The following is an 11,541-nucleotide window of genomic DNA, read 5'->3' on the forward strand; positions in this document are numbered from 1 at the left end:
GTCCATGACCTGGTGTAATAGACCTTTATGGGGGATCCCAGCACAGTAATCTAAATGGGGCTGAAGGTTCCCGGTAGTGAAAGGTTCTTTTTCTGAATCATTTCTCTGTATAGGGTGGAAAAACCTGCCTTCTGTAGGTGTGTGAAGAAAAAAGGTCTATTAATTTGGGGATTTTTGGTCTTCTTTTTTTTATTCTTTTGGGAAATAATAAATAATATATATAAATATTTAATTTATATTTATTAATTTAAAAAAATGGTTGGCTTCTGTAACTACTCCAATATCGGTTTATTAAAGGGTACCAGTCACCAGGAATTAAAATTTTTAGCTTTGTCTGCATTCTGAATAATTTCAGTACATGTGAAAGTTTAAAGGGAACCTACCACCACATATCTACCAAGAAAGGTAGATCGGGTGGTAGGTGCATGTATTGGACGTGAGGATAGCCATTTTTTAGAGCTAATCCTCATGTCCCTGCTATCTTTTTTTTAATCTTTATTGCCCTAATATGTAAATTTTCTAAAGAGGCTACTCCACGCTCCAGTAGCCTCCTTGTTCCTCCTGCCCTGACATCTTTGGCGCGCAGCTCCTTGTAGCTGTGCACCCTCGCGTCTGAGAAGCCGGTGTTCTGCGCAGGCCCGCGGCTGCACGGCCACTGCTCCGAAGCCGGAGCGACTGCACAGAACTCTGCCTTTTCGGACGAGGGTGCGCAGGTACGAAGAGCTGCGGGCCGTAGATTTCAGGGCAGGAGGAACAAAGAGGCTACTGGGGCGTGGAGTGTCGTGACGTGTAGCCTCATGTCCTACTACTCCATGCCCCAGTAGCCTCTTTAGAAAATTTACATATTAGGGCAATAAAGATTTAAAAAAGATAGCGGGGACGTGACGATTAGCTCTATAAAGGGCTATCCTCACGTCCAATACATGCACCTACCCCCCGATCTACCTTTCTTGGTAGATTCGTGGTGGTAGGTTCACTTTAAACTTTCCAAGTATTGCTCACCTTGGGTACCCTGCTCACCTTAGGGAGCAACAAGGGTTACGATTGGGGTACTTCTGACCCCCCCCCCCCCCCCAGTTCTTGTTATGTGAGGTTCTCAACTCTGAGACCCCCACGAATGGGCCTAACATGTTTCATGGGAAAGCCTCTTTAAGTCTCTTGACCAGAATGAGAATTGCAGGATATGATTTAAAAATTTTGACATGAAAATTTAATTTCAATACATTAGGGGTGGCTGGGCAGGCGCAGGGAGGTATGCAAACTCTGTAGCGAGTTACGCACCAGCGTAGTGCGGTGCATGTGCAGGTCAAAATGGTGAGGTGGCGGCCTGCTCTGCTTAATCTGCACATATCTGCGAGAATTGCCTACTGCGGCTGGTGAGAAGTGGGGTGAAGGGGTGGCCTGGTTACTATGATGTAGTGAGGACAGAATCAACGAGGGAGATGGGAAGGTTTTTCTTCTTCTTCAAACTGGCTGATGACTGAGCGATTTCCTGCAAGGGGAGATGATGGAAGTGTTGGGACACTTACTAACAGAGGGGGTAATCTGTGATATAGGTTTTCTTTACAACTAAAAAGGCAGAGTAATTCTGTTTAGGAATGTGATAACCATTGACTATGGGGACATGGAGAAGAAAAAGAAAGGGTCCATGTGACAGGTTCCCTTTTAAGAGCTGATGCTGAAATCTTAATGCACCATGGATGTGTATGTAGAGCTGTGCGGACCCATAGCACTGCACATATATCTCCCCGTCACTGTGACCATTGCCCTGTGATAAGCTGAACAGAGATGGAATATCCCTTTAAATGTCCCCACCAGCCTGTGCCGGAGCGATATGAGGTCACTGCTCTTTAGGAGGTGGCAACTTCCGTGCTCTCACATTACAACCAGCAGCCGGGGAGGGACTAGGTGGAGCAGGCAGGATACGACGCATGCGCCCCGGGTTTCCTGCGGGTGTGGTCGCTGCTAGGAGCCGAGCTGCAGTCAGGGTCCTGGGGAGGCACCTTGGAAGGAGGAGGCTCTGCGCTGCGGGGACACAGGAGCCGGGAGCCGCCGCGTTGGGCTGTACATGTCGTGCTGTGCCGCCTGGGATGTGGCGGAGGACGGGGCTGGCATGGGCAGCAGCTGCGCTATTTCTGATCCCTTACCTCACCTCCTCCCGTGCTCTGACAACTGCTGAGGCTTCACCAGGGGAGGGGGCTCCGCTATGAACTGTCCAACCCATGACTGGCAAAGCGACCCACAGCGTGCTCTACTCGTGGAAAGGGGTGCTCTTCACATGCCTGTCCGGGAGTGACCCGAAAAAGCGCAAAGGTATGAGGCTGCGGGGGGCACAATGTCTATTCTGATATAGAGGGCGGATTAATGTACGGCCATAGAAGCTTCTCACCTGTCACTATATAGCGAGCATGGAGTAGTGTCACCATACACTGGTCATCCACTGATGGCTACTAGCAGACTGTGCCAAATGTGCCTGCACAGCCTTCTAGCTGAGAAAGGTGCAAACATGTTTACTAGCAGCGCAGCTGTCAGGTGTACAGGAGAATGTCAGCTCTTGCCTGGACTCGAGCCATGTTCAGTCACACTACCAGGACTTCCTAGGGCTATTTTTGGAAGCCTCACAACAGATAATCTAACGCTGTGTTAATTGTACCATGATCTGTTTGTAGAAGAAAAATAGCTTTGTAATGAAGATTACAGTAGAGCTCCATGCAAGGTGGAGTTTTGTACTGATCCTGGACAAGTATAGGAAATGACTATGCTCCAGTCTGACAAGTCTCCTTGTGAAGCTGTGGTGCTTGTTTTGTGCATTTGCCCTGGTTATACTAATTCCAATAGATTGCACCCTATAGTAATACTGGCTGCTCTTGATGTTGCTTACTGGCCAGAAAGACAAGTGATTGGCATGTGTTGTGCCTATCAACACTCTGAATATTTTTGGGAGCATTGAACAATGGGCAATTGATACATGTTGTGTAAAAACAAAAGTAACTTATAAAACAACCTTTAACACAGTATTTTATGCAAGACTTCACGAAGTGATGTAATATGCTGTAATAAGTCCTCCCCTGAGAGCACGACAAGTGGACATATGAAGGTGTCATAGACGAGGTAAATGTTCTCTAGGAAAGGCTGCATATGTTGCTGGACCCTTATCTTTTCGTTGTTGGTTATAGCTTTATATCATTGTGAAGAACTGGAAGAATATTCTCTATATATATCTGCAGCCCTTTGGTGTGGTGGTGTATAAGTCCAGTGTGTCATAATACTTGTGTATTTTCAGATCTGAAAGTCAACTTTGCCTGGTTTAAGGCAATCACCATACAGTTCAGTTGTTTAGTCAATTCATCCAGTTGTATAGTCAATTCATCTAGCTGTACTAAGTCATGAGAAATGCCTGTGCAGAGCGTAGGTTCATGTGACAGTAGTCACATGTCTGCCTGTGCTCTACATCCAAAGCATTGAAGCCTTCATGGGGGCTGTGAAATTATGAAGAAGGCAAAGCGTATTCCATATAATATGGGTTGGTGGGATGCAAGAAGAAACTGCAGGTGGATTGATGCATGTAGGATTTGGTAGCAGGTTTATCAGAAACTTTGCTTCCTTTACTTTAGTCAGACAGCAGAGGTAAATACTAGTCAGAGGCCACTGATTATTTATTCTTAGAATGAGGAAGCACTTTCTTACACCATGCAGATTTGCTGCAAAGCAATTTTGTTAGTGGGGGAAAACACCTGAAGCTTAATCCAGGCGTACTGCAGACTGTACATATACTTAAACAGAGCATGCTGATATCTGCATTTGCTATCCCATCCCATTCTAATGCGTAGTTGGAACCTTATATCAGTCGGGAAACATGGGCCGTACATACCCCCCATGCGGTTGTTTGCATGCAGCCTTGTTGTACTTTTGATTTCTTTGTGCTTACCTTGTTTTAATTAGTAGCTTCTCATTTTACCTTCCAGAAATGAGCCGGCAGACTGCTGCAGCCATCCCAACTGGTACATCTAAGTGTCCACCTTCCCAACGGGTGCCAGCTTTGACCGGAACAACGGCTTCAAACAATGACTTGGCGAGCCTCTTCGAATGCCCCGTATGCTTTGACTATGTTTTGCCACCTATTCTTCAATGTCAGAGTGGACATCTTGTATGCAGCAACTGTCGCCCCAAACTCACATGTTGCCCAACCTGCAGAGGGCCCTTGGGATCCATCCGCAACCTGGCAATGGAAAAAGTTGCCAACTCTGTCCTATTTCCCTGCAAATATGCCTCTTCAGGTTGCGAGGTAACTTTGCCACACACGGAGAAAACTGACCATGAAGAGCTGTGTGAATTTCGACCTTACTCGTGTCCCTGCCCTGGAGCTTCCTGTAAATGGCAAGGGTCTTTGGATGCAGTGATGCCACACCTTATGCATCAACACAAATCCATAACAACATTGCAAGGAGAGGATATTGTGTTCCTTGCCACAGACATTAACCTTCCTGGGGCTGTGGACTGGGTTATGATGCAGTCCTGTTTTGGTTTTCACTTTATGTTGGTATTGGAAAAACAAGAAAAATATGATGGTCATCAACAATTCTTTGCTATTGTACAGCTAATAGGCACACGGAAGCAAGCTGAGAACTTTGCTTACCGCCTGGAGCTAAATGGTCACCGCCGACGATTGACTTGGGAAGCTACTCCACGCTCTATTCATGAGGGTATTGCTACTGCCATCATGAACAGCGACTGCCTAGTGTTTGATACAAGCATTGCACAACTCTTTGCAGAAAATGGCAATTTAGGAATAAATGTAACAATCTCCATGTGTTAAAATGGCATTTACAAAGTTCCAGGGCCAGTGTTTGTCATCGCTTTATATTTCACTTTCTACTATTGCAATTGACTTTCACTGCCGGCCACAGACTGCAAAAAATAATTATAAAAATGGTAAAAAATAAAAAAGCGAAAAAATAGAGAAATGTGGGCATGGTCAGTGAACTACACAAACAGGAAGCAGATGCATGTAAAAAGAAAAACACTAATATTTAAAACCAACCACTGAAAGAAACCCTATACCCTGTACTTGGGCATCTTGTTTTTGTTTTTAATTTTTTTATTTAAAAAAACACAAAACTAAAAAAAAAAAAATGACTTAAAATAACCCCAAATTAATTTGTGTTTGTAGTTTGTACAGTAAAAATACTGTCTGTGTTTTTTTTTTTTTTCCCTTTATGACGGACAAGCCATTCTGCACGGCCGCCTCTCCGGGTCGCTGTGTTCCTCATTTGTAAGTCACTATATAGAATTGCTGCTGTTTGTGTATATTTTCTGTGTATTGCTAATTTTTATTAACTCCTAGTTTTTCATTCAATAAATTTGACTTTTTCTTTTCTGTAATTAAGTATATAAATATATATTATATTTTTTTTGTACACTTAAGTTTGCTATGCATAATTTCTTGGTTTACCCCCCACTTTCCCATATTTTATTTTTGCTCCCAATTCTGGAATGAGGAATGTTAATATTTTTCAGTGATGTTTGACTTAACAAGATTGTTTTGGCTGTTGTCTTGCATACAAGGGTTGGACCAGTCAGACCTTCAAAAAATAAAAACCCTACAACTAGAGCTTTATATAAAGTCTGAATACTGGTTGCATGTAATAGCATCTACACATGGGTCAGCCGTCATTTTATGAACTGGGAAAAATAGTTTGTAAACGGTGAAGGGATTCCATGAGGATCCATAGTCTACATCATTGAAAGTTTTGGATCATAAAATGGTGGCATCTGTTGTGTAGGTGGCAGATATTGAAAAGAGGCATTTTTAAAAAAGGAAAAAAATTAGCAGCTGATGTATCTGTTACAGCTGGTTGACCTTGTGAGATTTCGATCCGGTAGAAGAAAGTTTGGAGAGTTTACAGTGCAGGAGGCTGTTTGTTTTTGTAGTGCAAAACCCAGTTGTCTTTTGGAATTCTAATTGAAAGCAGATATTGTTTAATGAGTAGTCTCAAAATGAGATGTTCTCCATCTTTTTATAATTGTCATTAAAAATAATACTTGGCAAACTTCACTCTCAGCTGTAATTTGTCTGCAGAAATGGGATGAGGCTTTTGTTAATGAATGGAGGAGTAAACTTGGCTTATCTACAATATAGATACAAGCTCTGTTGTAGGCCAAGCAAAACTGACAGATTCCCAATTTGCCTGCCTGTACTGCTATGCAGGGCTTTCTATGCCCACTCATGTCGCCCATACCTTTTTTTTTTTCCCTTTATACTCTACAGGATCTTTGGCATAGCCCTCCATTTTCATAGCAGTTGGGGTATGTAAATGTGGTGTGAATTTTCTATTTATAGTAGCACTGGGCAGTAAAGTAGCCCCCATCCAGGTTTATAATGTCTGTGCAGGTCACACTTGTGTTTTTAATTTTGCATTGTTGGTGTCTTCCACCATCTGAGGCTAATGCTGTATCATGTTGCCTGCATTGTAAACATCTGGATCACTCAGTGTCAACTTGAAGTCGCTTTCTTTAGAGAGGTTTTCATGGAATTCTGTAGAAACCCACTGAGGAAACCAAACAAAAAATTACTTCTCAGGTTCCAGTATTGCGGCACTTATATATTCAGGACTCCATACTTGATGGCTTTAAAGAAAGTGAGTTCCAGTCCCTTTGGGATGGTGATCCAGACAGTTACGGTGTGGTTCACATGCTATAACCTAATTTTAGTTTTTCTGTTTCCACAGTACACAGGAAGGACATATAATGGTAAGAGATTTTCAGAAATTACACCATCCTCTCATGTACCAAGTATGCTGTTGCCGTATCAGTCTACTGTTAGACAAGCCACTTTTATCATAAATGTTGTGCAGGAGCCTTACCACTTGTCCCCACATCCCGCCACAAGAGAGGAAGTTTCCTGTAGGGTATTGAGTATTAACTTTGCATTTACGTAGTCTGAAACTCAGCTCTGCTAACTCTCCTATAAAACAGTCAGCTCTGCTACATGCCTCCCTCCTGAGTAAAGACCTTAAAGGGGTATTCCAGGAATCAGCATAATTCATATACAAGTGGGCACTCAAAATATAAGCTAATGTGTAATTAGTTGTTATTTAAAATTTTGCTTCCATAAGCAGAAAAATGCTGATGACATAGACTGTAATGAAGAATTAAAATGCTACTGGCCCTTTAATCAGTCCGTTAATTTCCTCCACGCGGTCCGTTGCAGGACAGAAGATGGCCGCTGGTCACATGTCCACATCACATGTCCTGCACCTGCCTGGGCAGGTCATGTGATCACCACTATGTTTGGCTGTTGTCGGTTGGTTGCAGTGCATCCAGTATGGCCGGTCTTGTGGTGATGACAGTTACACATCATTACTATGGTAATGGAGCAAGAAAAAAGTCTGTTGTATCATCACTGGGAGCATAGCATAAGTGGTAGGAGGAGTTATTGAGAACTAAAGGATCATGGAACTTGTAGTTTCCAGTGGCGGCCATCTAAGTGATAACTCTACCCACTTTAGAGAGGCCATAAATTTTGTAAATCATAAAATCAAATTATTTAAGCTCAGTTTTGTGCCTAATGACATTGAGTATTGTTGTATTCATTTATTTATATCATCATGGGTTTTTATGTCAGACGTTCATATTCCCGGAATACCCCTTTAACTGGCTGTAGCTTGTATGGTATGCCTCTCTACAATGCTGCCTGCTGGCAGGAAGTGACTAAGAGCGTTCAACTTGCTTGAAATGCGTAGGCCAGAAACCGAAGTTCACATTATGGACACAGCATTGTGGTGAATGTAACACTGTACTATGTTATGTCGGAGACACTAAAATAAATTGGAAGAAAGACTTATCAATCGCTGGATCATTGGTTTCCTTTAGAGTTTGCTATGCTGGCAGGAAATGCCTGTATCTGAGCTGGTCTTGTCTGCACGGCTGCAGTGCTCAGTCTCCTGTCCCCCTCCCCCCCTGCATTACAAGCGAAGCTATTAATGAGAAGAATCTGACCATAGTCAGAAGATTCATGGTTGGATCAGGGCAACAAAAATTGTATACACCAGGACGGATAGACAGGTTGGACTGTGAAATGCTATAGTTTTGTTAATAACGGTGAGTTAGTGTTATTTTGTTATCCTAAGTATATTTAAGAAGCTTGTCATCTTGAGAATACGCCAAAAGGGACTCCTGGCACTAATGTATAGGGAGCTGCCTTCTTTAAAGGGTTTGTCAGTTATCAAAGTTTACCATGGTACGTATCATGGACGACTCAATAGGGAATAGTTCATGTGAACTAGAAAGCCAATTTTTTTTTTACTTTTTAAAGGAAATCTAGCATTTGATGTGATGCGTTATGAGGCAAACATACCTTGAGAATGCTATAGCTACACTGATGCAGAATCATATCTTGTTTAATCCATGAACTGAGTGGTTTTACTGAAAAACAATTAAAATTATGATAATGAAGCTCTGATACTTCTGTGTCTGGGCTCTGTGCTTTCACATTAGTTGTGCGCTGCACAAGAGATAATTCAGCTCAGGTTGATTAGTCCTGTCTTGGCTGTTCAGAAAGCTCTGTGGATCCCGCTTTCCCAAGGTCCTGAGTGTTAGCGGTTTTGCTGAAAAAACAAACTAGCTCAGGGGTTGAACAAGTTATCTTTCTGCATCAGTGTAGCTACAGCATTCTCAACATATAGTTGGTTCATAATGCATCAAATGTTAGATTTCCTTTTAAGTTTAGCTTCAATACAAGCCGTGGACAGGAGTGCTGGTTTATTAGAAATGGCAACCAAATATAATAACGTTTGCCAATTGCAATTTACTATAAACAAGCTCTCCAGTGAGATAGTCTACCCTTTTCAGGATTCGGCTCTTTTGCATTTTTTACTCTCATTCCAGAAACTAACTTAATTTCTTCCATTTTCAGAGAGATGTGTGAGGGCTTATCTACAGGACAAATACTTTTTAGGGGGATAATGTCATATTTTCAGAGGCCCTTCCGGGCCCAGGCACATTGTCGCTGTAACTTTTGCCTAACCATCTCACCTGCTAATTTCAGGCAGGTAAAATGAGTGCAGGAACTTTTGCCCCTAACCTTTCTAAATTACACTTCTGTTTCATGTTTGAGAATTAAAGGAAGGGCTTGTTTGGACACAGCATCTTGTGGGCGCTGCCATAGACTATACAGTGCCTACAAGTAGTATTCAACCCCCTGCAGATTTAGCAGGTTTGATAAGAAGCAAATAAGTTAGAGCCTTCAAACAAGAGCAGGATTTATTAACAGATGCATAAATCTTACAAACCAAAAAGTTATGTTGCTCAGTTAAATTTTAAACATAAAAGTGTGGGTCAATTATTATTCAACCCCTCAAACCACCAGAATTCTGTTTGGTTCCCCTAAAGTATTAAGTAGTTCAGGCACAAAGAACAATGAGCTTCACATGTTTGGATTAATTATCTGTTTTTCCAGCCTTTTCTGACTATTTAAGACCCTCCCCAAACTTGTGACCAGTCTCATACATGGTCAACATGCAAAAGACAGGAGAATTCCAAGGCCATTAGAGACAAGATTGTGGAGGGTCACAAGGCTGGCAAGGGGTACAAAAGCCTTTCCAGGGAGTTGGGCCTACCTGTCTCCACTGTTGGGAGCATCATCTGGAAGTGGAAGGCTTATGGAACTACTGTTAGCCTTCCACGGCCTGGACTGCCTTTGAAAGTTTCCTCCCGTGCCGAGGCCAGGCTTGTCCGAAGAGTCAAGGCTAACCCAAGGACAACAAGGAAGGGGCTCTGGGAAGATCTCGTGGCAGTGGGGACATTGGTTCCAGTCAATACCATAAGTAACGTACTCCACCGCAATGGTCTCCGTTCCAGACGAGCACATAAGATACCTTTACTTTCAAAGCGTCATGTCAAGGCTCGTTTACAGTTTGCTCATGATCACTTGGAGGACTCTGAGACAGACTGGTTCAAGGTTCTCTGGTCTGATGAGACCAAGATCGAGATCTTTGGTGCCAACCACACATGTGACGTTTGGAGACTGGATGGCACTGCATACGACCCCAAGAATACCATCCCTACAGTCAAGCCTGGTGGTGGCAGCATCATGCTGTGGGGCTGCTTCTCAGCCAAGGGACCTGGCCATCTGGTCCGCATCCATGGGAAGATGGATAGCACAGCCTACTCGGAGATTTTGGCCAAGAACCTCCGCTCCTCCATCAAGGATCTTAAGATGCATCGTCATTTCATCTTCCGACAAGACAACGACCCAAAGCACACAGCCAAGAAAACCAAGGCCTGGTTCAAGAGGGAAAAAATCAAGGTGTTGCAGTGGCCTAGTCAGTCTCCTGACCTTAACCCAATTGAAAACTTGTGGAAGGAGCTCAAGATTAAAGTCCACATGAGACACCCAAAGAACCTAGATAACTTGGAGAAGATCTGCATGGAGGAGTGGGCCAAGATAACTCCAGAGACCTGTGCCGGCCTGATCAGGTCTTATAAAAGACAATTATTAGCTGTAATTGCAAACAAGGGTTATTCCACAAAATATTAAACCTAGGGGTTGAATAATAATTGACCCACACTTTTATGTTTAAAATTTATTCAAATATAACTGAGCAACATAACTTTTTGGTTTGTAAGATTTATGCATCTGTTAATAAATCCTGCTCTTGGTTGAAGTTTGAAGGCCCTAACTTATTTGCTTCTTATCAAACCTGCAGGGGGTTGAATACTACTTGTAGGCACTGTACATAAAACACTTAAATGCACCATTTCATGTATACTTTACCTGAATTTCACCAATACAACATTCTCTCTTCTAGCATCCACAGCCGAATCCGGTCTCCTCCACACTGGACATTATATAGATCTATGGTTTTCCACAACCTATACTTGACTAAGGGCAATATATGAATTTTATTTTTCCTTCAACTCTCTGCCTCTAAAGTGATGGTTTGACTTCTCTAAAACGTGTATATGCAATACCATGGATTGTGTGTGGGCCCTTCAGATGTTTGGAGGCCCTACACTTCCATAATACGAAACACCATATGCTCATTTTTTTTCAATAAACAAATTATTGCTTGTAATTGATGGTGTTTATTTTGTGTCAAGCACATAATCTGCTATAATGTTTTAGGTAAAAGGATGATGGCGCTCCAGGGGTGTTTAACAACCCCCCCCCCCCCCCCTTTAAATCCTGGGATGTTGCTATTTCCCTGAGGGAGCGTTCACATGTGGCATTTTGGTTGCATCCTGTCAAACAGGTGGTAACATTTTGAAAATGCAAGCAAATGTAAGCAGCTGTGACAATGTGTGCACTTCCAGCAATACAGAAAAAAAGCTTGCATAGTAGCATTTTAAACTGCATGCATTCTGACGCAAACCATGATGCAGTGTGAATGCACCGTTACGCTTGCAAAGGGTCTTTTGTATCTGAAGTTACAACTACCAGGTGTACATTAACAGAATTGACCTGCAGGATGAAGCCAGAGCGACTGATTTCACATGCACATTGCAGGCACAAAGACCTAAGATTTTTTTTTTTTTCCCTCA

General features: G+C 42.7%; 1 protein-coding gene across 4 annotated transcripts in view; it reads left to right on the forward strand.

The window, feature by feature from the left end:
• Nucleotides 1–6,055, forward strand: part of SIAH1 (siah E3 ubiquitin protein ligase 1) — a 31,855-nt gene extending 25,800 nt beyond the window's left edge. For 3 of the 4 annotated variants that reach the window (XM_072117166.1, XM_072117164.1, XM_072117165.1), the window contains one exon: nucleotides 3,966–6,055. In XM_072117166.1, the coding sequence (XP_071973267.1) occupies nucleotides 3,968–4,816 (849 nt within the window). In that variant the 5' untranslated portion in view covers nucleotides 3,966–3,967 and the 3' untranslated portion in view covers nucleotides 4,817–6,055. Of the gene's footprint in view, nucleotides 1–1,921; nucleotides 2,314–3,965 lie in introns of those variants that run through there. The other variant, XM_072117162.1, reaches the window with a different exon arrangement.
• Nucleotides 6,056–11,541: the final 5,486 nt, after the last annotated feature.

The sequence above is a fragment of the Engystomops pustulosus genome, chromosome 7 (genome assembly GCF_040894005.1).
Source record: "Engystomops pustulosus chromosome 7, aEngPut4.maternal, whole genome shotgun sequence".
In the NCBI taxonomy this organism is placed as follows: domain Eukaryota; kingdom Metazoa; phylum Chordata; class Amphibia; order Anura; family Leptodactylidae; genus Engystomops; species Engystomops pustulosus.